The sequence below is a fragment of the Lepisosteus platostomus genome, chromosome 3 (genome assembly GCF_059453375.1).
Source record: "Lepisosteus platostomus isolate fLepPlt1 chromosome 3, fLepPlt1.hap1, whole genome shotgun sequence".
Lineage (NCBI taxonomy): Eukaryota > Metazoa > Chordata > Actinopteri > Semionotiformes > Lepisosteidae > Lepisosteus > Lepisosteus platostomus.
In genome coordinates this window covers 11,339,837-11,367,088 of record NC_142613.1, presented here as the reverse complement: position 1 = coordinate 11,367,088, position 27,252 = coordinate 11,339,837, and the positions used below count along the sequence as shown (strand labels likewise).

The 27,252-nt window shown below is 35.0% G+C and overlaps 1 protein-coding gene across 1 annotated transcript in view; it reads left to right on the top strand.

The window, feature by feature from the left end:
* The first annotated feature begins 4,376 nt into the window (after window positions 1-4,376).
* The window catches only part of LOC148674362 (secreted frizzled-related protein 1-like), a 44,254-nt gene continuing 21,378 nt past the window's right edge, over window positions 4,377-27,252 (top strand). The window contains exons 1-2 of the mRNA XM_088624484.1: window positions 4,377-5,189; window positions 20,310-20,387. Coding sequence (XP_088480610.1) covers window positions 4,670-5,189; window positions 20,310-20,387 — 598 coding nt within the window. The 5' untranslated portion in view covers window positions 4,377-4,669. The remainder of the gene's footprint in view (window positions 5,190-20,309; window positions 20,388-27,252) is intronic.

Genomic DNA, 27,252 nt, shown 5'->3' with positions numbered 1-27,252 from the left:
GTGATCTGCACATTGTGAGATTCTGGGATATGAAGGATGATGTCCTGTTTATGTTGAGTATTGTTAAGAGGGAGGGTTATACATCCTGTCCCTTCTCTAAACTTACATTATCTTTTCTACAGTGATTTCTCCTAAACTTCGGTGTTTGTAAGTCCCTGCAATGTGTCTATACCCCATATTTATTTTCTTTGCAAAGTTCTGGCTAAATTTGATTTTTTTATTACTTAATTTGGTCTTTATTTCTGTTTTTTTTTTTTTACTTTTTTGGCTTCAGATCTCAACCTCCATGTGGTTTATGACAGTTGCAGACCATTGTGACAATGTGTTTCAAACAAATATTATCCAAATCCTGGCCATTTTCTCATCATTCAGGGGAAACTGAAGTTCAGCAAAACAGCAGAATTAGTCCTTTCTTCTCTCACCTTCTCTTTCCAAATACTGGCAAGGTTTGTTTTAGCAACGGTCCTTCCCAAATCATTCATTGCTATCACTTCATAAAACTGTCTAAATACTAAACTTATGTGACACCCCCTTGTATGTTTTATATACAATATGCTGCCTAATAGTATCACATAACTCAGTTCAAATACTAAAATTGGTGCAGTCTGAATTAAAGTTGTGTGTCTCTACTTAAGAAACAGTTCTTTTCATTACAGTTCAATTACTGTGTAGTACAATTACATTCTGAAAAGTGCGTAAAAGTGATCACCATTTCTTATGCAAAGATTTACCTTACCTTTCAGTTTAAATAGCATGGTGAGGCACAAATGAAACAAATATGTTTCAGACATAAAGAGAAAATGTTTTTAGAATCAAAGAAACCACCTTATAACACAAAATATTACATTAGTTAAATGTTTCATAGCGTGAGTAGCTACTTGTATAATACTACTACTACTAATCATTATTTTATTAAAATTATACTGTATATCTCTAAGAATGTAAAGTGTAGATTTAAGCCTATCAACACAGGTTTAATACTACATACAGTAATACTTTGGTTAGTAATATGCTTAAGACAGAATTGCTTTATGTTCTTCCATTCTTCCACTGCAATATTGTAGACAAATCTTCATTTGGGGTTCAAACATCCATCTCAGCACATGTGTGTTTAATAAGATCTTCACAGTAATAACTGATGGCTTCAATCAGTTAACATCAACCAACCTTTGAACTACAGAGCTTATAGTCAAATATGGAAACCCAATTAAAAATGGCTGAAATTTTGTGGGTCAAAAAGGTAAACAAATAATTTATGAAATACATAAACATATAAGATTATCATAAAAAAAATCACATATGGCTCTGTTCCAAAACTTGTTTATAGAGACAAAAAATCATACCTAAAACATCAGGTCACATAGTACAGTATACACACCATAGTTTATTTATAATATAATCTCTTATCCATTAAATGTAAACAGTATGTTCTAATAGCAGAACTTAAACAAATCAATTTTAACAAATCTAAAGTCCTTAAAGTCATCAATATGACTTTAATGACAAGAATTTATACCAGACAGGTGGGTGTTCTTCAAGAGTAAAATCAATAATGAATATAATACATATTTTCACGTCATTTTCTCATTGATCAAATTTGAACTCTAGGTGGTTTGAACAATTAGTTTACTCTATTGACACAATACATGGTATTCATTATTACCATGTTTTATAGTTCCTATATAAGATTGCCATTTGTGGAAATAACATGGCATTGGTATTGTTGTCAAAAACTTGTTATAGCTATCAAAAGCAATGATCAATTACCTTTGTGTCCAGTTGTCTCACATTGACCCAACTGTAACACAGCAGCAGATCACAAAGACTACAATTTACAGTCTACTAAATTTAGAAGCCATTAATGTATTTGGAAAAACTAAATCCTTGTTTTTGGATGGGGCTGGGGCAAAACATAATGGTATTTTAACATATCACATATTAACTGTGTAAAGCAGAACTTCAGGTGACATGCCTCCGTCACATGTCATGAGATCATGAAAAGTATATACCACACTATCCAGTACATACAGTTATAACACCACTGTACTGTTTGGCATTTTTTAACTTGTTTTCATCATGAACATTTTGCAGAATAACTATTCTTTCATTATTTTGAAAATACACCTTTTGAAAGCAAATTGACGTTTTGCAAATTAACTGATATAAAACGTGGAACACAACGCTAGATTCACAAAATATTGAACGAAGCCACCACGAGGTAACGTGGAAGGTGACAATTAAAGTAATTTCATGATTGCAGCATTGTAAATGTCAGATGTAATCGCAGTGTTTGTGGAAAAACGGATTCCAAACAACTTACTCGAAAGCTTTTTCAAACAATTCTATGATCGAAAACGGATCTAGAAATGAACTGACACGCAATTTCAGCTTTTAAGGCAATTAATAGACTCGATAATAATTTTATCGATAATAATTACGTCAGCAATGGAACTTATCTGACTTTCAGTGTGTGTATATACTATATGTACTGATTGTATGCTTTAGTACCTGTGAACAAAAAGGCCTACTGCGTTTACCATAGGTTAAATGGATTAATTTAACTTCATTGACCTTACTCGATAATACATTTTAAGCGTCCTTCTTTGAAATTCTATTTAAAAAGGAGATTATGGACATCTTCCGAAACACCTTTATTCTCTTTTAAACTCTTTAAACAAGTCCTGCTGATTTTCTAATTAGCGCCCGAGCATTGAGGGTTTAAAGCGGAGTAAATTAGCAAAGACAAATCTTTTTGCAACTCATTATTACCATAATGTAATGGTCTTTTAACTGCTTAACATGGTAATTTATTTGGGTAACTGTCAACATCAGTGAGACGAGGATAAATACGTTAGAAGTCACCATATTATAGCAGACCGTTTTAAATGTACAGTGATGTAATGCATAAATCTTATTGATAATTTTAAAGAAAAATAGCTAACCATTAATTTTAAATGAAAATACTTGAAACAAGTAATTTTTCATGTTTGCTAGACACGGGTTAAGGTCGATTTGATTGATTTTAGATTGATCGAATAAGAATTTCCGTACTAAAAAAAGACAATGGTACGAAGTTAAAAACGTGTAACATTGATCCATTTCAGTCCGCTTTTCATAGTGAGTGTTGCCGATGCAAGTGTATCGTGGACAAAATCCGACTTCAAAAAACTACTCGGCTTTTCAGACTGGAGTTAAGAAGCATTTATTAACCCCCTCGCTGTGTGCTTTTATGAGGGGACGTGTTAGAACTATTAGCTCACAAACTCTTCTCACCAAGTCCATTTGTGGATTCCTGTGTTTTAAGAAGATGTGCCTTCAATCACGTAAAAAAGACAGTGACAGCTATTTGGTAAAAAGCTGTAATACGTTCGCGTTCCTAAAAAGATGAAGCAATCTGCATTTTCATTACTGTCATCATAAAGTCAAGCGGATACGTAATACTTAATCAAAGCATAATGGAACGAATCTGAATCTTACACTGAAAAACGTATTTCCCTCTTTTCTTCTTCACACTGCATTTCAGAATCCCCCGCATCCTTTTAAAGATGGAAACAATTAGGTAGGTTTCAGTACCTGCCTCTTCCCAGAAGCGGCAGTAAGTCATTTCCTTTTCGTTTTGCTGCATACCAGCTCAAATAAATCATAAGCTGTTCATAGTTCAGCCTTAAAAAATACTGTCTGGGAGTCTCAGCAGCTATTAAGAACAATTCTTAGGTATTTACATAGAATTAACCTTGAGAGAATGACAGTGATGAGCGAAAACAGAGTCTTTAACATATGTTGTTTCGTGAAAATTGAGATTTTATATATGGCTTATATACTGAACCATGAAAACACGCAACGATCTTGTCCAAGACAAATCTCACCTTTTATCTCGTGACTACAGTAAATGTGTTCCAGTGCATACCTACAATTTAGTGAACGGAAATACTAAAAAAGAAATTGCATTGAAGCTTCGGGATCCCCTTAATAGACGCATAGCTAAAACATTGTCTACTACAAATGTGCATTGTGATGCAACTTCTGTGAATTACACTTTTCTCTTATTTATGTATATACAGAATAGCGCAACTCGCAGCACCCGTCCTGTAGTCCATTATCAGAAATACGCTTTTAGGGGCTAAACATTTTTTTAGGCAGCGACCTAAATATTATTTAAAATGTGGATGTGTGGTGGGGGAAGGGGACGTGCGTTCTGCTATAAAATGAGCTAAACATGTACTTTGTTGCTGCAATCAGGTAGCACATTTGGGAAGGGAGGAGTAAAGTTGAACAAAAAAATGTCAAGCCCTGTCTTGCTGATTGGCTAATTGAGCTCTTTGATTGACTTTCGACTACCAAAAGGCGCTGACGCTCTCCGATTGGACGGTGCGCACTTCACAAGCCCCTCTTCTGCTTGGACAGCGTGCATTTTTCGCAATGCTACCTAGCCGAGCGGTAGTTTGACTTCAGAGGAGGGAAAGCAAGCGTAGCAGCCGCAGTAGCAGTAGCAGCGCAAAGGTTCTCATTTTAGGTTGCGAGACAGCGGCTTGAGCTTTGATGCTGGGGATCTGTCATTAAGATTTAGTCAGCAAACACAACAGCTGGGGCTATCAGTTTATACAATCAAGCTGTTTTAACGTATTATATAAAGGTATTTTTTTTAAAAAGAATTGTGCCTCCCCTTAGAATGCAGTGCTTTTTCACCTTGCCGTTGTGGAGCCTCATGTCTTTGGCTTTAATTATTTTATTGGTGCCTGTTACTGGGGCTTCTGAATATGAATACCTGAGCTGGAAGTCGGATCAGTACCCCACGGGGCGCATCTATGGCAAGCCCCCACAGTGTGTGGACATTCCTGATGACCTGAAGCTCTGCCACAATGTGGGCTACAACCAGATGCTCCTGCCTAACCTCCTGGAACATGAGACCATGGCAGAGGTGAGGCAGCAGGCCGGCAGCTGGGTGCCTCTGGTGCACAAAAACTGCCACCCAGGCACCCAAGTCTTCCTGTGCTCCCTATTTGCCCCTGTCTGCCTGGATCGCCCCATTTACCCCTGTCGCTGGCTGTGCGAGGCTGTGAGGGATGGCTGTACCCCCATCATGGAGGCGTTTGGCTTCCCTTGGCCAGAGATGCTTACCTGCGACAAGTTCCCCCAAGATGATGTCTGCATCGCCATGAGCAACAATACAGAACCCGCCAAAACCCAAGGTAAAAGATGATCTTTTAATTCTTTGTTTTTCTCTACATAGTGCATGAAGGTGAGTCTGTTGCAAATGCCCATGAAACGATTCAGTGTAAAAACTAAACCTGTCCTTTTGTCACTTAGCCATTTAGTTGTCAGCTATAGAAGGGAGAATAATTGAAGAGATCTGTGAGATCTATTGAGCTATTGAGAAGTTTTTTTCTGTTAATGCTTTGAATACATGCAGGTCATACTTTTCTACTAAAAATAAACAATATGGATTTTTTTTCTTTAGTAATTTTAATAGAAAGCAGAAACAGCCTGTATCCTTTCTAGATCTCCAGTTTACCATTTGAGTAAATTAGACCTTTATATCCTAAAAATATAATGATGCAGACTGCAATCGGATAGTCTTTGCTATTTTATTATTTTCAGGTAGTGATAATTTATTGCACAATCCTTGCTGCACATGAGCATTTAATTAGTATTGGGTAAGGTTTTAACACCTTAACAAGTAAAAACATAATGTGTCTGAAGAGTGTTTTCAGTCACTCAAAACAAAGAAGAGAGGCTACTTTTACTATTTCATCTAGTACGCAAACAAAGCAAAGGAATTTTCAAAAGGAGAAAGAGCAGATCACAAGTTACTGTAAATACGTATAGTTCATCTGGATGATGATGATGATGATGAATATTATTCTTAATTGTCCTTGTTTTGTTCTTATGTTTATGTTTTGAATATGAATTCCTCAATTTTTGTCTTGCACTATGGACTTCTATGCTGAACATACTCAACTCTTCTTTAAACCACATGTTTTATTTTTCAAAAGCGTGGTAAAGGAAGAGAAATCTTAAACTTAGTTCATTTGCTCCAGATTACATGAATCATTTGAGCAAAATAAGAAATTTCAATTTTAAAAAACATTAAAATGGTTTGGCATGCACTGTATGCATGTGTCTGTGATTTACTTTCATGATTAAGCCTTCATTCTTCGAAAGCACTCCTAAGTCATGTACTCTTAACTGCTATGTTTTGGTAAAAATGCTAGTGGGGGGGTTATCTTAGTGTTACATTTACTATTAGATAATTACTATTAATTCATGTATTTTTTTTCTGTTAATGGTCTTGCACTGCTCAATTATACTAATTGCCTGTAATTCCAAATAAACATAAAATAATAGGTATAATTAAACTTTAACTTAAACTGGTTTTAATAAACTAAGAAGCTTTGTTTCCTAACCCACTGACAGAAGGAGCTGCACATGGTGTTTAAAAGCAGTCAGCATCTTTGGCAAATTCTAAATGTCCTTCCTTTATTAAGTCTGCAAATGTAATTGCAGGTTCACGACTAACCTTGCAGTCCTCCCCCCATAATTTTTTTTCCTGATTCTAGAGAGAATCATTGGATTACATAAATGCATCTTTTGTTAAAGGGTTTAAGGCTGTATGTTATAGCTGAATGGCTTCTCTCTTCTGGAGCACATACTTTTGGCTTCCTTTTTCAAGGATGGATTGACAGTGGGTTGTCTTTTACTATTCTGAATAGTAAAAAATAGAATCTGAAAACTTCTGGTTAACCATACACATTTAAATTTATCATAGAAGTATATTATTTTTATATACACACTCCTATAGAGGCATGTTACATCTAGGCTGCTTTTGAACTGGAATTCATAGCTATTCTTTACTGTTTTATTCAGTGCTCAAATCATAAAGATTTACTGGTTTGTAGTCTCTACAGCTTTCAACATTACTTGTGCAGAAATCAAAAGACACTGGTTTACAGAGGGCCATTTTCCCAACAGAGAATATAAAATATTAGGTTATCTGTCATAAATCCAAAGGGAATTTTCAAATGTGAAGTAAATAAATACCATTATCAGGATCATTATCCCTCCATAAAATGGGTCATTGCTGCAATTTTGTAATACTTGTCATGATGATTGACCAGCAACTTCTATTACTGGAGGCAAAAGCAGTTGTTGAATCCAGTGCAATGAATTAGATGAGAAGTACTTAGTCTGTACATTCACACAAGGGGATACACAGTCTGTATGTGTTAGTATGTCGGTAAATTTAACAATATTTTGTGTAATTGAACATACAGTAACTGACTAAATTTGTATGAACTGTGGGAACATTTTCCATAACGAAGTCCTGTTTAATTAAATCAGCCCCCATTGATATCTTTGTCAATAAAATCATTTCGAAAATGTAAAATAATTAAATTGGAAAAGATTTGTGGTATTAATACTCACGTAACGCTTGTTCTAACTGTAATTTGAAATTTGTATACTTTTTTAAAACTGTCTGTAACTGTGCTTTTACTGAATTATGTCTTTTGACCTTTGAGACTTACATAGAGTTGGAACACTAAAATCGGCACATCTAGATTTTGGTAACTGAAAAATATGAAATATTTAAATGACAAGGTTTTTAAATGTATAAATTACAATTTCTCAAATATACTTATCAAATGTACTTTGCGTGTTCTGAAACTATTTTTTTACGCTTTGCACAGCTATAAAAATAAGACTAATGTCAGTGACCATAAAACAACACATCTTCAAGAGGAAAAAACAAAGTGTTGTTTTCACAGTTCTAAAAATGAGCACTTTACATTCTGCATAAATACTGAACATGAAGGAACTGGTTAAAGATTGAAAGAAGCTGTTTTTTTCAAACTTAACAATACTTGATTAAATTTCCAAGCAAAAAATTGCATATTCTTCCAATATTGTGCCTAGGAGCATTGATAAACACTTCAGTTTTAATTTCCGTTTCTGTCTGCTCTTGACATCAATCAGCCCTCATCTGGGGATCCCATAATGTGGTTTAAAACAAAGGAATGATAATGTTAAACACTGATTTAAAAGCAAGGGAAGCTTTATGAGTAGTCTGAAAGAATTGCAGTTGTACACTAGTTTTAAAAGGTGATGCAGTAAGCTTTCAAGATGAATTGCCTCAGTTATTTAAAATGAAAACGGTGTGACTGGAAATCTTGTACTACAGTCTGATTGTTGTCAGAAATGTTGTTTGTGCTGCTAAAGGTGTCTGTAGAGATGTAATGCATTTCCTACTTTTCAGGGAGTTGGCTCCTTGCATTCTCCGTAGGTAAAAATCTTTTATTTTCGATAAATCTTAATTTTTGCAGGTCATATATGATTATAATTAAAGATTTTCTTCTTCAGCTGGTTTAAAATGAAAAACGTTGGACTCCTACAGAGTTAGAGGATAATAACACTTTTGGTTTTTCTGACTACAAAGTACAATGATGAGAGTAGAAATGACATGCTATAGACATTCTGTGGTCATAAGAAGTCAATTATTTGATCAATTAGGACTGTACAATATAATCTAGGTAAAAATAAGAATTGAGAAGACATGGTAAATAAAAACAAGTACCAACAACTGTAAGTTGTCTTTGCATAATGTGTGCAAAACATCTGCATGAATGAATGCCAACATCTATTCAGCCAATGAAATAAGCTTTGCTTTAAAGCTTGTTGTCTTGTAAGCAGTTCTTGTCAGTTGCAGTGATATTCTGATATGGCTGTTAAGTTTCTGTAATGAATTGTATTGAGATAAGGAAATGCATGCTGTTGTGCGCATTTAAAGTTTCTGTGTTCTTGGAAGGGGTTCGTAGTCCTGGTTTTTAGTCTACTGCAGAGTTAGTCAAAAATTCTGGTCCCAAGTATATTTTGGCACAGAGCCCCAAAATAACTCACAGCAGCTTAGACAAGCCGAATTTGCAGACGACCACACAGCATTCCTGTTACAGGATGACACCTGTTCTCCTGTCTTATCAGTTCTTGTAAAATGCTTTAAAATTTGTTTGGCTGTGGTACAAATCATCCAAGGATTAAGTTTTCTCAACTATAGTTGAGTGGGCTTTTTTCAAAGTTTTTGTCTCCAGTAAAAATTTGCATGCAATTATCTGACAACAGCTGTTGTGCAAATCTAGCAAGAGGCAGCAGGATTATCGATAAAATAAGTCTTGTGTTTTAGAATTTTTCCAAAACCTAGTATAAAGATTGGAAAAGTGAATAATTTTGAAATTGGTTCTGTAAATCCTTTTATAACCACAAAAGTCACAGTATGTTCTTAGTGTACCACTTTCCTGATTTCATTTGCTTCTTGTTTAGTCTGAATTTAATGGATTCTGACCCAAACAATGGAACAATCTGTACTTTACCTGTGTATTTAGACTTAAAATTGTCATAGCTCATTTTCTTTATTAATAGATATATGTGATTTATACTTTAAAAATCACATTGAAATGAATGAATGAAATCCTGTCGTACTACCACCATAAAAGCTGCCACTCAATTAAAAGAGCAGGATTTTGCTGTGGTTTACTATGAAAAGTTCTGATTTAGAAGTTGAGAGTAAGGTTCTGTAAAAGCACTTCTGGGTATATAGAGTTCTGTGACCCAGTTCCCTGAGACATGAGGTTGTAGAAGTGCTTGAGAATGTGTGGAAAATTGCAAGTAGTGGGCAATATATAAAGTAAGAGTCATGCACCGTTTTCCTTTTTTTCATGCTGCAATCAAGCAAGGATTTTAGACCGTATTAACATAGTGGTTTTCATTTCTCTGCTGCTGCCAACCTGATTCCCTTTCATAACGGTGAAGTCCATACAATGATGTTACTTTGACAATCAATTATTTTAATCTGCGCATAAGGTGTGCAATTTGGCGGGCAATTTACCAGAGTGCTACTTAGAGTCATAAGTGGGTGCTAATTTGAAAAGATGCAAAGATGAAAAGATGGGAATTAAAAATAGCATCTTTTGAATTACCAGGTAGTTCCTTATCCATACTCTTCGCACATGGGTGCAATTTGTACTTTGCTTCATCAAAGTGTAACCAGTAAAGGTGTTTGAATAGACCACATGCATGTGTATTTATGTATATCTAGTGTAAATATTCAATGTGGAGATCAATCGCTAATGTTCCTAAATCTTAAATTAGGCAAAGTTAAGGTCATTTTAACTATTGAAGGAAAGTATGCTAACACTGATATATAATAAGGTTTGTGACATGAACATGTAAGATATTTTCTTTGCTATGTACTTTATACTTTTATACTTCATTACTGTTCTTTTAATTTGACCCCATCAATGCCATTAACTTTGAGAATATTTTTAGAATTTCACAGTGTCATTAAAGAGGGCACACAAAAATTGTTGCCATTTCATGAGAAGATGAGACCACAAGTTCTGATGGATTGTATTTGAGAAAAAAAGTAACTGTCCATTAGTTAAAAAGATGCAAACGTAATTTCTATGACAACAGGAGCCTACATACCAATGAAGACCACCTAATTATGATCAGTGTCTTAACCACAGCTCTCGGGGTCTTGCCACTCAAAACTGTTACTTCCAGATGCACTTCATTTCAATAAGAATGAGGTGATTGGCACCTACATGTGAGTAATCCTCTGTTCTCTTCCTTTACTATTTTCACACCACCTTTGTGAATTTGTTGATTTCTGGGTAGTTTTTAATGCTAAATTCTGAAGGCTCTTACTTTGAAATATTAGTGACTGGGGATCTGAGACTTAAGTTTGTTACTAAATTAATTTCAGTTATTAACAACGTTTTGTTTCTTTAATATATTAGTACTATGTATTTTGGAAAATCAGCTTTTATTTAAGTGTAGTATTAAAGACTCTTCTGCAACTGTAGATTCTGTGTATAATAAAATGCAATATCTTAAGGTAAGAATCTTATGTTCTGGAGACTAGCCTGCATTTTTTTTTACAAATAACAAAGAACTTATTTAAAGTCCTAGACTTCTCCTCTTTGTTGCCAAAGATTTCTTTATGAGCTGTTCTTATATTTTATGTGATCTAGAAACATGGATACATGTCTGCATTGTGCATATTTGTGGTAAACAATGGTCATAACTAGTCAATATAATACAAAAACAACAAAATAAACTACAAGTGTTGCCAGCACAATACGTATCCAACCTATGTGGAAGCATAGCTGAAGCCACTGTGACTAGAAAGTTTAGTTATCTTAAGAAAGCAGAAAAATATACTTAAAGTTGTAACTTTTGAAAAATGAGTAGTAATCAATGCAGTACAGTATGTGCAACTAAGCACTAATGAGATCTTTTAATTGTATGCTGCATTTGAATTCTATTCATGCTTAAATTTGTTAATGCTTTAATTAATACAAAAGCAATTGTTTTATCATTATAGCTAAAATGAAGTGACCATTTTGTGATGAAAGTTTCTGCTAATAGTTTAAAGATCAAAACTTTTCAATGTATAGCCCAATATTCACAACCTTCCTTATAATTAAAATAAAAAGAACACATTTACTTTTTTTTCTGAGTATAGCCTTTCATTCAGCCTAACCACAATTTAAATTTGATTTAATTATTAACTTTAAGGAAAGTTATAAGAATTTGAAATTTTGATTACTTATCATGACAGGACCTCATGCATTTTTATAGCTATTAATGAATGCTAGGTTATTCATGCATTTGTTTTTAATGTACGTGTTTACAGATGTAACTGACATTTTTTAACATTTTAAATTACCCCTAGCTGACAAATGTCCCCAAACACCATGTCTCACTAAAAGATATTCTTAAATTTGGCAGGATTATGAAATGAGTTACGGATATTAAAGGCATCTTAAAAGACATACTTATGCACTGCAGGAATAAGAACAAAAAATTGAAAAATAACTGGCATTGGTCTGGAAAATTGTCACTTATGTATGTACCAACCAGACAGAAATATTTTGATCTTGATTGTATTTGGACATGACAGGTAGCAGTTTATCAAATGCTGGTTCATTTAATATTTGTATAAAAAGAGAGATGTTCTAAGCATCAAATCATGGGAAAATTAAGTATAAATGACATGAAAGCTTAGACATCCACAACCCAGGGTCCGCATTTATAAACGGAGTGAGCAGCATTTCACAATCCTTTTGATGTTATCATTCCAACTGAACACAAGGTATGTAAGCTAATTGAACTACTGTCTTTATTACATGTTTTTTAACTAGTTGCTGAAGATCAGTTCCTTGGTTTGAGGTATGCCTAGACCTGACTATATTATTATAAAGAAATTAAAAAAGAATCTGTTTAGTCTCCAAGTCGGGCAGTGCCTTGTTTTTTCCCTGAATACCTGGTCATTGGGAATAATTATGCATTTCGTAGGAGGTTATTATGTTACATTTACAGTACATACATTTGGTATTAAGAGTAAAGGTTACTTTCTTTTACTCTTTCCTTTACTCTTTCCTTTTTATTTACTCTTGTCCTACCTAGTTTTTTTTTACAAGCTGAAAATGCTGGGGAAAAAGTCAAATAAAGCTAATTGATCAATTAAGTTTATTTGCTGAAAGTAGTTAGAGGTATACTTGGAATAAAACTCTGGAGACAACGGGGATCTAAAGACCTGCATTAGGAAATCCTGAAATAAATGATGGGCTTTGACTTGGCACTCCTCAGTGTAACTGAATTGAGTAATGTGCTGGTAGACTTTTCCATGCACAGTGTTCCCACCTGCATGGTCGGTTACTTGTAGCCAAGTTTTAATGCTGACATTGATTAATGAGATTGGCATGAAGGTGCCAGGTAATGCCAAATGAGCTCAAGCATGTGTTTTTTTTTCAGTTCTACCTTTTCACAATATCCATGCCTCTGTACGAGCAGATTCCATAATGCCAAAGTATTTCAAAATGCATATCACCTTTCCTGAGCTCCTAGCAGATTTCCACCCTCCCTCATCTCAAATAGTGTCTATGCTTAAGCTGGAGGTCTTATTTGTACTGTAAAGAGCTTGATATCAAACACTGGGGAAGAGAGTGCCCCTTCACTGGACAGCCTCCACGCCCTCTGGTTTTGCCTCCAAGTCCTAGATTTGAGAACAAAAAAAATGGTAAAAAGGTAAAGGTTTTTACCAGCTGAGCTGATAATTGAAGAAGGATTTTAAAAACTAAAAAGGTCATCATACCCGTTTCTTTCACTTTAGAGCTTTGAGAACTACTTTGTTTTAGAATTAGATGTAATTTTTTTTAAAGATTATGATGTTTCCTTTTTAATCTGTACAGATTCCAGAATTAATTTCTACTTGAATTACATCAAAAGGTAAAACTCCCCTCAATACCTATTACTTTTAAGATTGGTAAAATGCTATCGGGTCTGGGGCTTGATTCAGTCTTTTGACTTTATCCAGATTGCATGCTGTGAATGTCTTCTGAATTTTCCCACATGTTCAAAACAGTTTGAAACATCCACAGATGTAAGCACAGAACTTGTAAGTGACCTGATAGTTTTTAGTTGAAAATGCTGTATTGCCTAATATATTAGAATGTCATTGTTATCATCAAAGCCCTTTTATTACAAAAGTGTTTTCTGAAATGATTTTTAAATTGTGTAAAGACCCTATAACAGCTTTAAAAGTTATAGAACAGTGCTCAAAAGTATTTGCACACTATTGCCTTACTAATGCTCCGCATCTTATAGGTATTACTTGCATATTAAAAAAGTAAATCTCCACATTAGAAATAAGAATTGATCAAAAGATGCATATTAAGCAACATTGTTATGCTAATTATAACATTTAAAAGAAAAAAAAAACATAATGAATGAGAATCTTTTGATTCACAGCGTATAATCTTGTGGAATTTCTTAAAGCTTTTGCTTGTGTAAATTCATTATCATGATTCATCATTATTCCTTAAGCTTTTGGTTTTGTAGGCTGCTCTGGGCATGAAGTGGCTGTCAAACCAGCTGTAATTTATTTTGCCTGTCAGACAGTAGTGTCTTTCTTGACAAGCCCTTTCCTGAGATTTTATTGTAGTGCACAGGGTGAAAATTCCATTTATAATTAAAAATGGATCCACACACCCTATGATTACATATTCCTTTCCCAAGGTAAATTAAAAAGTAATAACAAAAATAACTATCTCCCTAAATGTGCATGTTTAAAACCTAGTAATATTGCTTTCCATGAAGGAGTCCAAGTTTTTGATCTTAGGTAAGTGTGAGATTTTCTGGTTAAATGCATATTTTGGAGAACTCTACTGGAATAAATTAAACCGGGAGATGGAAAAGAAGCAGTTTTTGACCAGTGGGGCAATGTTCCACCACTGTAGATAAGCTTGGTTCTTCAGTGTGTTTCGGTCCTAAAACTTGGAAGTTTTTGCGGGAGCCTAGATCTTTCTGCTTTGAACAAAATATGCAACAGCTTGGTTTATGTGCTGAAATGATAATGAGAGTCCTTTGCCTCTTTGGGTATTACATGAAAGTATGGCAAATTAATTCTGCTAGCACTTTTTCACTACAAGTGGGTAAACATGACATATAGTGTCATTTGAGCATGATGATAAAGGGCATAATTTGTTAGAATGTTGCATTGTAGGATTTAGATACTGAAAAGGTATATACAGTAGATGGATCTGTTACAACATGTATCTTTTAATGTGGGAATTTGTAATCATTATGTAGCAAGTGTCTGGTTAAACGGCATCTGACAATGTTTCTTGATAATCCACGATTGTAAGACTGGCAGTTAAAGTTGATTCCTCTCTGGTTAATGGGAGAGAGGATGGTGAAGCTGGTCCTAAAGAGCTGCTTCCCAGGAGGTCTTATATGTAACATTAAATCATCCATTCCTAAACGTGGAACAAATGCTCAGTGATCACTTTTGTTAATAAGGTTATTTAGTCAATTAAGTAATTTAGAGCTCTTTGGGATTGGAAACATCCCTCATGGAACATTTACTGTTTGTAAACAAGTGGAGGCCATTTGGTCCATCGAGCCCATCTGGTTTTGAGTAGCAAATTGATCTGAGAATTGCATAGATCACTTGCTGTATTGATCAGAAACATTGACTTGTTAATGCCATAAGAAAATATTAGGAGGTTACAGTAAACCTTGTTGTATTTACAGTTCTCCTGGACCAGATTAGGAATCAGATCTAGCAATGCTTTCTCCGAACAAGGTTAAAAAGCAGGTAGCACAATCTTCTACCACCATACATACAGACAACCCTGTGGTTTCTTCGATACGATCAGCTGTCCAGATCCTGGAGCGAAACATCCAACAATTAAATGTAGACATATGTTTCTGACTAACTTTTCAACTGAAGCTCCTCCAACGGTTTTCCAGGTAACATCAAAAGCATTTGTATCTGGTCCCCTGGAGCGGGTTAATCCATTAAAGCACTGCTTGGATTCCATTTCAGCTGAAATTCTCTAAACATTCCTATCTCGATTCAGAAGCATCTGAGCATATTCTCTGTTTTTGAAAAAAAGACCTTTGTCTGAATTTTATTGATTGTGTTTTTCAGCCTACTGAAGTGTAAAGTGCGCTCTGTGGTTTTGTTTGACCAAAATATTAATATTCCTGAATGGTTTGTTCATTCATAATTTGCCATTCTTTGAATTGTTCCTAATGATGAAAGCAGCCTGGGGTGCAGATGTCAAATGCTGTTTTTCTTTTTGACTTTCTGTTTTAGATTTTGTGGCAGATGTATTGTGAAATATTAAAAACATATCCATACCCCACCATATTAAAATCCGTCACATCTGATGTATGATCAATCAGAGCTGTGACGATGTTTATACCTGCTCCACTTTGTGACAGGTATGTCTGTTAGCCTAGCTCTGTGCCTCATACAGGGCCTGATTCAGATTGTTATGCACAAACGTACATTATTGGTGTAGAAATGCTGTGAAATTTCATTACTTAAGGGCTTCTTCTTTGGATGTTAAAGGACACTTATTTTTCTGTGTGGATAGGAAGCTGTTCTTTAATAAAGCAACTGTGTAGGTTAATGGAAAGCTGTTGTACAGGTTGCCAAGAAAATAAACTGTTTGCACATTCCTCTTAAGCCAATTTTTGATCAGTCAGGGGACTTCAGATATACAGCCTTATGCATTTACTTTAACTCCTCATTGGTAAGTCAGCCAGACAGGACACTGAGTTGTTTGACTTGAGGCCAAAAAGATAATTATGACATGATGGAATGTAATGAACTGTGATGGAAGGAGTTCTTTCTGATTTTCTTTAATTCATCTTTATTTTAAAATATAGATGAGTTTTCTTTCATTATGCAAAAAATATTTGCATGGATACAAAGTGTTAACTGATCATTAAAAAGGGGGTCCAAGGTAGAACTGTGCAATTGCTATGGGAAATGTAATATTGCATCACACTAGACCAGGCATGATCAATTGGCGTTAAATGTGGAGCTAACATCATCATCATGTGATTTTTCCATATACCATTCTAAGTCTTTTCAAAGGAAACAATTTATGGCTGGTAGCTTTCTGCATCAGGCCCTGTATGACAGGGTAAAGTCATGCACAAGGCTTATATCTGGTCAGTTTAACACAATTTGTGTTCCGTAAGTCAACTGAAAAAGCACTGTGATGTTTTATAGCTTCAAAGGGGGGATTCTCCTTGTCAGATAAGGCACACTTGCATTCCCCATTGGTCAGCCAGCTAGATAGCAGAATGTATTGTTGCACTGCGGGCCATGACATTATGACATGTCATAAAAACAAGCAAATTCCACAGCAAGGTCAGGGCGCTGGGTTCTGGCCCTTGATGATAAGAAGGCATAGTGATTTTTCTGGCCTTTTGCCCTGGAGAGTCTGCTCTCTGCTTCTGGAAAGAATTGTGAATATTTTAGAGTTTAAAACATTAGAAACAACATGCGAGTAAGAAATCAAGCTTTTTTTAGTCATCACTTAAATATCATTTCAGAAATCTTATTTGGATATGGAAAATTTGATCTTGGGGGGGTAAAAAGATTTGGAACTTCCCCTGAATATAATTTTCCAATAAAACTCTTTTAACATCTTGGTATTTGAAAACGCTTATGTCCTTATAAAACAGTCAGGCTTTGAAAATTCGTCTCTTTTTTTAACTTCATTGCAAAATGTCATCTACCCATATTTTAGTTAAGTTGATCATCATTTATATTAATTCGAAATTAACCAGAAAAACCAGTGTGGAGAGTTGGGGGAAAAATTGCTCTGTTGGATGAAAGTCTCTGCCATTGTAGAATATCTCCTTATTTTGTAAAATGGTAACTACAAAGTGCAAACAGGAATTTGGTGTTTATTAGACTCTTTATTACCTGAATTTCTTTATTTGATTATCTTTTATTATGTGTCAGGAACAAAATGAGATAGAATCCTCTGGGATATGCATCTAACAAATACTTAAGGATTTTGTTCTTGTCTTGTTTTTTTATGATTAGAAAGGAAATGAAAGCCTCATGGTGGTGGTCAAATCGATTTCTCAGATCTTGGCTCTGTAATGCAAACAATTCTGGTATTTCTGGTAACCTAGTGAGGGTGAAAGCCTTTTCTGAAAGGTCTATTGCTCAAACTCCACTTCAGTGCTAAAGTCACTAGAATCTTAGTTTTGCTACAGCTATAATTTTATTTTCAAGTAAATTGCGTAAATTATGCATAAATTACGTCAAGGGGGTTCTTTGAAGTTTACATATTGTTTGTAATAGGCAGACAAGAACTGGGAGGTCAGAAAAGAGACTAGTGTTAGTTCTCTCTATTCCAATTTTCCCCAATAAGTTACAATATATTTTTGTATGTAAAACCTGTTACAACAACCCATGGTCTCTGTAGTTTTGATTGGGTGTGAATATAAAGCGAAGCCATCCATGTACATTTCTTACTGTGATTATGTCCAGGCGGCACACTATTGTACCTTTGCTGTGTTCATTCCTAGCATGTATAAAGAAATGGGACGAGATCTAATCATCTTTAAATTATCACATGAGCTGAGTTTAATTATCACTGTTTTCGTATTATTTGATTACATTAAGAAACTATTTCTACCATTACTGCTGTTTCAAGTAATGATAATTGTGGAACAGGATGACAATTTGGCAGCCTTTTAGTAACTTGGCAGTGAAATTATAAACGTATACTTTACACAATGTCTTGATCACTTCCCAAACGTTCTTCTGTGTGCAGACTCAACATTGCAGCACACAAATCATAAATAAGTCTGGATCGGCTCTTAAAACTAAGATTGATTTCTTGTAGTTCAAATACTTGTTTTCAACAGCTAAGGCAAAAGCACAAACAAGTTAGAATAATAATGTTTGATTTGAAATATGTTTAAATGAGATTGATATAGACTTCTGGAGCGTGAAAGGCTTTTTGGAGTTATTGTTTTTTCTAATGCTTTTTGCGAAAGTTTTTATAGGGCTTGTTGTCAGCACCACTGTTTCCTGAACAATACTTGTGCTGTAGCAACAGAATATAACATGGATGTCTTTAAGTAGGGCTTCACATAAAGGTTGTGGCAAGACAGGCACTGTCTCTGTCTGAAATTGTCTATAGAAGTGCCTCATTCTTATTGACATACAGCCAGTCATTCAGAAACTTAGAGAAGCACCTCCAGCTAGTTCTTTCTTTAGTTCAGGAGACCTGACCTACCTGCTACTTTTTCATTGTTTTTAGTTACACCTTTTTGCTTTTTTTAATTTATGTAAATAAAATATCAGTTCCACAATCAAAATACAGTCCTTTTGAGAGAAAAAGTTCAATCTAAACAAAATGCAACAAAATATTCCAACAAAAACTAGCATGATACATTCACACAGTTTATTTTAAATGCATTTTTTGTGAAGGACTAGTGAGAAGCCCAAACAATAAATGCCATCACTGTGTGTTGAGCTCGTACTCGATCCTGGGTCCTGTTACCAGCAGACTAAGCTATGGTGCATAGCTGGCAGTGCAGTGTCAGTGGTAAGACTGCGGTAAGTCAATTAGAGCTCTCTCATCCCTCTGGAAGATGGAACCTAAGATCTTCCAGTGATCTTGGTGACAGATGTTGTACTCTTCCAAATATTTCTTCCTCTCCTCCAGGGTGCCTTATCTTTTGACGGACTGCTTTAAGGAGGTCTGCCTTTTTCTCCCCCTGCAGTGCTGTGAGCTGGGATGTAAATAATTTTCAGTTTCCAAACTGGGTACATATAAAATAAAAAAAAAATATATATGTTTCAAAATGGTTAAAGCATTTTTGTTGTACTAATGTAATCTGCCAATCATGCAGACGTTCACAGGGCTGATTCTTTTCCCAAAGTCTGTTGTATTTCAAGGTTGGTGGTGACGGTCATTCATCTCTGTTAGGTTTACTATAGGGTTTTTTGTATGACTGCAAAGCCATGAATCACCCTATGCCACTTTAAGAATTGCAAGCATCTTGTTTCCATATACTGTATATGTAGGAAATGGTTATAACTTTTGGATTGACTCATCTGGGGAAGCATTCCTTAATCCTAAACATGCTGTTGAATGTCTTTTTTTGGTAGTTTAGTATTGACATGAATAACCGCCTTGGATTATTCTCCTTTCAGTATCGTTCTTTTTACCTGACTTATTAGATCTTATGAAGGCCTCATTATGTCTGGAATCGTGTCCCACAATTCAGTTTTCTATACGGCAACCTTAGTGTAAGCTTTCTCACTGTGCAAAAAAACTATAGAAAAATAGTAGTAATTGCAGGTCAAGATCATACATTTGTATAGTAACAATGTAGGAAAAACTTGTTCACATGTTCAGGATGTTTCTCATTAAATAAACTGAAATCCACATTATAAGAATGTTACTTGTTATTTTTAAAGATAAATGTATGTGGAGAATAATTTTTCACAACTTTACATTTGAGATAACATGCAGATTAGCAGATGTAGCATGTCACAAGATGCACTGCACCCAGATTTAGCAATGAATTAGTTTTCAGCTATAGTTGCCAGACCTCAACTGCACACTTATACAGTATGGAATTAGGAGGAAAACCTTGGAAGAAGAAACAAACTTAACTCCATTCTGAAAGGTCCCAATGACTATAGTTGAACCCAAGGCCTATTAGCTGTGAGACAGCGTAAACCTCCCTTCTGCCCAACATAAAGCACAGTGCTTGTGAAGAAAATGATGAGTTGAAATAGATATACTTTCTCTGAGACCATTTGATCCAGTAATGTGGAAGAACATACTAAAATATTTCAGTTAATTCTGTTGTTTTTACCATTTCTTGTCCATAAACATTGACCTTTTGCACAAAAAAATATATATATATACACATTTCACATTTTGTATCTTTAACAACGTCTTGCCTTTTTGTTGCAGACTCTGGCATCTGCCCGCCATGTGACAATGAAATGAAAACAGACGCCATCCTGGAACACATGTGTGCCAGTGAGTTTGGTAAGGCAGCCCCTCATAAAGCTTGTGATTGATTCCAGGAAGTTGCTTTGTTTTCACTTTGCCTGCTTAGCCAGTAGCAAATGAACTCCAATATTGCCAATACATCTTTTGTGTGTTCGTACTTCACACATCCTTTCCCAGAAGAATTAAGGACTCTTGACTGCTTGGATACATTTAAAACTAACCTGTTTGAAATGCCTTTTACTGAAACTTAGTTTTCTATTTAATTCTTTGTATTTGAACATTTGTAGATGATTTGACATAAAGCACACTTCATAAAATGAATAGACTTTTTAAAAACAGAATGAATATTGGGCACATATGGACTTGTTCTTCAGTATTTTTCCAACAATGTATACCAGTTTTACTCTACTATAAAGAGTACGGATCAAGAGTGAGGTGTAGAATTTCCTCTCTCTTTAAAAGTCATACTATGTTTAGTATTTAGTATAGTCTTAGTTCAGTATAGTCATACTATACTTTAATAGACAACTAAAAGTTGGAAAAACCTTCTAAGATGTGCAAAATGTAAATGTACTGATTCCATAAGTATTCACTGTCTGTGTCTGTTCTTGGTTAAAGTGCCTTTGGCTGCAGTTCTTACTATTTTTCTACATAGACTTTTACATTTGGTTTGTGCAGTGGAATGGTGTCATTTTTGGCTATTTATCCCAGAACATTTTTCCAATTTTGACAAGTTTGTTGCCAGTAGCTGAAATTGTGAAACCTGGCCAAACATTTTCTATTGGATTCAGGACAGGACTTTAACTGGACCACTCAGGGACACTTACTCTTGTGTTTCTCATATGACCATTTGAGTGTGACTTGGGCCTAATGCTTCAAGTTTGTTCTAGATCCATTTCAGATTTTTTGGCGATTCAAGCAGGTTTTGTTCTATGATTCACCTAGAAAGAAATTGCATCTTTTTTTTTCTCAATCAGGACAGCTTCCGAGATGAGAAGCATCCCCATTACATGGTACTGATTGATTGGGTGATGTACTGTGTTGTGATTGCTGCAGGTGTGATGCTTTGCATTTAGACCAAAAGTTTCAATTTGTTGTCTGACGATAAAACCTTCCTACCACATTGGCAATAAAGCAGACACAAGACTGAAGATCAATCTTTTTCAGTAAAGGCTTCATTCTTGCCACTCATTCATACAGGTCATCTTTCTGTAGGGTTTATGATTTTTGTTAACTCATTTTTTGGATGATGAGACTCCCATCTTGAAATTTTCAAAAGCTAATGACTCCCATATACTTTCCAAATGTATCAGTGTCACAGTTGGCTAGCAGTGGCATCTCTAATACGTTTGCTCCTAATCCTACTGCTCAGTTTGGAAAGGTAGCCTAGTATCCAAGTAGTCTAGGTGGTATGCTGCATGATTCACTTCTTGTTGATTGACTTCATTGTACTCGGGGGATAAGTAACCTTCTTCTGATCTGTGCCTGTCTACCACTTTCTCTGTGACTTGTTTTGAAATCTCCTTGGTCTTCATAGTTGATGCGTTGTATCACTATTTGAACTCTAACTTGAAATTCAATATTTGAAGGAACTTCAAGACAGATGCATTTACTCTGAAGTCAAGTTAAACTACTTTGATTCCACACAGATGGAGACCATTATACTAATTTTGTGACCCTTCAAACTGCACCTGAACTGATTTAGGTTGCTGTAGCAAAAAGTTTGAATACTTATGAAATTGACAATCTTTTTTTAAATCTTTCTTGTATCCATATAACGTCATTTTGTAGTTTTTTGGAGTAGATTCTAAATGTATATATGTCATATTTTAAATTCAGATTGCAACACAATTTGGAAGCTTAATAGCTATTATGCAGAGTAATTTAGAGTTTATGTAGTTGTATTAAAAATAACGGAACATTTTAACAAATATGCTGTGTTACTATGTACATACATAATCAATACATTAATAAATTGGGCTTCTCACTATTATAAACCCCCTTAAAACCCCCTTAAAACAAAACTATGTTCAAATTAGTCAGATAACTGACATTATCTCTAAAGAGTTTTAGTATTACAGCATTAAAACAATGATAAGTGAGTTTTGGTCCTAAACTATTTTTCAATAGTGCATAATAATTGAAAAGTTATGTTTTGTTAATCAGTTACAATTATAAATTGAAATAAAAATGCTCCAAAATAGAGGATTATAAAAACATGAACTCCAAATGGCCTTTCTTGAGAGGAAAAAAGGATTAATTCAAGTCACATGGAACATTATAACTGACTGCTTTGAAAAACATAAAGATGTTAAGCATGATTATTTTTGTCCTCAAAAATATTAAAAAAAAACTTCAGCATGTTTCAGCAGTGAGTGAAGTCAAGTGTACAGCCTCACAATGAAGACTTTTCTGTACTCACCTCAATGGAAACTTGAAACCTAAGCCATTTTCTACATTCAGGACGGATTTACCACAGATCAGTTTTCTTTAACTTGTTTTCTGTTTTCAATATTCATTACAGTCTCAAATTGTGTATAAACATAAAATATTGCAATTTTAAAGCAAGATAAACTGCTGTTCCAATTCATCTGCCTACCACCCTTAAAATGACACTGTTTTGGTAAACAAACTGTTGAACCAAGACAAATAATTGTGGAACTCAAAAATGACACTGCAGATTTCTAACCCTGCTAAATCGGGGTCATAGTTTGGACTGGGGGGCAAAGGCTAATACTCTGTGACAGATGAATTAGGTATAATTCCAATTGGTGCTAGAGCATTTTAAGCATTTGTTACAGGTCATAAATTGTAATATTTGTTCTCTTGTCTGGATGGGCTTGTTGGAGACAGCCTTGTAAAAAGTCATTAACCCTCACCTCTGTACTGTTCTGTTCCACAACTGTTCATGAGTTGCATTCAAAGAGTCCCTTACTTTTCCCAGCAGAGAAACCAGAACAAACCAGATACAAAAATGGCTTAACAAATACTGATCAGCATGGATTTGTAAGAGGAATATGAAGTTTAAAGTGGGGATTTTAATTATTTTGTTTAAAGATTTTTGTTTAAGCCTAATCATTTTGTCCAATATTCTTGTACAAAAGTACTGCACTAACAGTCACAAAAATGTGTGTCAAGGACCGACACATAACGGGGAATGGCAGCACCTTGTAATGACAAATTTAGAACTTTCTATGAGGCTTTAAGAACATGCAATGTTATATTACACTTTGAAGTGTTTCACTTGTCATGAAGCATAGAAGTCAAGACCATGTGGTGCCTAAAACGATCTTTCCCAAGTAAATCAAAATCACATTTGCAGTATCATGTTGTTCTAATATTCCTGCTGTGTGCATTCAAAATTGTGCATGAGCTGTTTGAAGCCTTGTTTGCACAGCTCATTTTTCCATGGCCTATTATTTCTTTTCCAGACGTTTGTTTTTTACCTTTTAAGGCATCATTGAGATTTTCTAAATAAAATGGAGATGACATTTGAAAATGGTAAACAATGAAATTTAGCTTAATGATTTGTTGTTAATCTATAAAGTAAGGAGTGTAAGAATGCTGACTACATGGTGGGTAGGATTAAGTCTAACCAGAATAGCTAGACCTCTGAAAGACTGCTTTTGTTTACTTGCTCACATATATAGATGATAGGAATCTACTAATTTCAAGGCCATATTACTTGGGAGATGTCAGGAGAAAGACCTTTAACTCGTGTTTAAAGAGGTTCCCAGGCTTCATTTCGTGAGACCTTGTTCATACATTGTCGCCCATCGGGGAATTTTTTTCAGCAAATGTTTTTTAAACTTAAAATCATTTGGTTAAGTTTAGCGTGCCTACTTTAAACACAATCTAAATCAAAGTTCAAATGTGTATATGTTTCATAATGTATTATGTTCTTCACTGAAACCTTATCTTTCAAAATGTTGAAGCCCTCAGTTCCTTTGTTTTCATACTTTATATGTGTGGTGCCAGTTTTTGCTTTTTTCATCATTGGAATTGCAGGTCATGTAAGGAGAGTTATACATACAGTAACACCTTACATGACCTCTGTTGGTATTTTGTACACCTACAGTATAAAAACACCTGCAAGTACACCACACTGGGTAGATCTCCTCTTGTTTGTAACCTTTCTTATTTTCTTAAGTGACCCTAATCACATTTTTAAAATTAAAATCTGTAACCTCTTGTTTATTCTCGTTTCTCTGATTATTAGAAAGGAGGTTGGTCTTTTTTGAGTGACATCAAGGTTTTACAATGCATTTTCCTTTAATGTTGTTTAACAAGTCTTCCGTATCTGTTAAAGTGATAGCGTGTTAATGAAGTTTTTTTAAAAAAAAATCATAATAAATTACATGTCCTAACAAATCCAGGCATGGTTCCTGACAATGATGACTACATAAAGCTTATTGCGTAGATGAATTACTGTACAATGCCAACAGAAGTGGAGTGTTGTATAACAAATAGCCCCACCATTTTCCAGTTTTAGAAAAGGAGTTCTGTTGAACAGAAAAACATTTAGTGGTTAATGAGCATGTTTCAGAGGATTCAGACCAAGGTGTGTGCTGACACAAAATGCAAATAATTTAAGAGAGTATTAAGGAGTTCTTTTCTCCTCATTAAAGGGGGAAAAGTGGCTGAAAGGATGCTAATAACAGCCATTGTATCTCCGTAGTTAGAGAAACCAAAAATACATTAAAGAATTTCCATAGTCTATGGTATCTGAGCCCTCTGGCACACACTTTGCTCAAGTTTTTCAAATTGTAAATCTATTTAATGATAGAGAGAACAAGTGTATGGTCAGCCAAGCATGTCAGGCTACATTTTTCCACTTGATTGAAGGGCCTTAAACATGAAAAATAGTGCTAAAAATGATGTGGCATTGAGCAACTGCAAGAAAGAGAATAACCTCTGTACATAGTATGAATATGATTATTGGGGACAGTGAGATTGTAGAGGGTTCCTGGTGCTGCACCTATTGTATATCCGAGTTGCCTGGTCAGGAAGGGAGTACATAGAGAATAGTTAAGAATAAACCACACCTCTCATTTGGGGATTCTAATGTGGTTTGTGGCTACACAATGAAAATGATTTTACTGCCTTAGATATTTGTCTCTCTTGTGTTGATGTTTCCATTCTGTATTTTTTTAAATACTCTTTTTCTTGTTGTGTCTAGAATGATTGATGTGAAATTGCACAGGTTATAGTTTTAGGTTTGTGCACATGAGGCAATCCCATTTACACGGTTGCAAAAACTCTTTTACGACCACTGCTTAAAACCTCAATCGGCTCCAAAAACAGACGGTTTAAATGTTTTGCATTCCTTGCTCAAGTTTTAAGTGGGTTTCCATAAGGTTTTCCAAACTGTTTTTTTCCAGAAAAAGTTGCAATAGTTAGCCCAAGTGTGGTATTCTCTGTATATGAGCCTTCAATACAGAGTCAAGACCCGGACTGGACAAAGCTCTTATACTACAGGTATATTGTTTGTACAGCATTTAAAAAGGTCATTGCAGTGGTATTAGCTATGAGTATTAGGAAAGCAAAGACTGGTGAAAGCAATTTGGCTTATTTGTTACTTCAGAGCTAAGTGCTCCTTGACACAGCATCTGTTTTGGTTTGATCCTAATTTGGCCTCCTAATCAATTAACTTTTCATCACGCAAAGTACTTTTAATCAGATAAAAAGCATTTGGATCAACAAAGGGCTTCAGCAATTGAAAAGTAGTGAAATAAAAGCAGTGTAGCTATTAACTTAATGGTCCTCTTTTTATGTGCTTTAAAATTAGTGACAAAAGGTTACAGTGCCAATGTGAATTTGAAAGGATGCTTTAGTTAACTCTTAAGTATTTAATTACAGCTGAATAGGAATGTCGTGTGAAAATCATGAGATGTAATGGTTTAAAAACGCTACAAGGTTTGCCACAGAAACTTCAACACGCAGAGAGACACGATAGAGTGCAAAAGTGTTAACACCTGTCATAGCTTTACTTTTCCAAATCACTCCAGTGCTTGAAAAAAGTTTCAATGATGCTGGAGGCTTGTCTTGCAAGCTTTAAGACCGGTTTAGCCATGAATTTAAAACATAACTAAAGGATTCAAAAACATTATACTGTAGCTCACCCTAAAATGAACAACATTGTGAAATGTGTGACCCTGAATAGATAGTAATGCCCTCACACTTGAATGTTTGGAATATTGACTTTTCTTTAACCTGTGGATGCTCAGTCTGCAGGGAGTCAGCCTTGGGCTACTCTTAATTCTTTAGGCTAGAAGTCTGTTTTCTGTACATATTGGAGCCTCTTTAGTACCTTAGAATACATCCCACTATTTAAGCCGTTATGTAGTTTAATATTAAATAAAGGTGCAAGTATTTCAATAATAAGACAGGTAGAGCAGTGGTCTTAACTAAGCAATGTTACACAGGTAGAAAAAATGATGCCCTTGATCTTCCTAACATGTTGATATCAAATGATTGTAGAGGGTGAAAGGTAACACCAAAGTGTTTATTGTCCATCAAATTATTTTTTTAGTGCTGGAACTGAATATAGCAATACTGAATTAATGACTTTGTGACAAGAGTTCATTGTTGAACTTAAATTCTTGTTGCAAATCTTATCAGACTGGCATCTCTAAATTGCCAGACCTACAGCATTTGATCTGCAAATAGAACTGCAAAAATATGACCAATTTGTGAAATCGGTAAGTGCTGAAATGTAAACCTCCCACCCCAGAACCCTATAGAACACCTTGTATGAGGGGAACATCAGATGTAAAACAAAGTGATACCAAATCAGATGTCATCAACAGACTGGTAACTTCAGTGTAATCTTTCTAAATCCTTACTGGAACAGTTTGAAGAGTTCAGAAAATGCAAGGTGTGATTGTAATTGAGTTGCCAC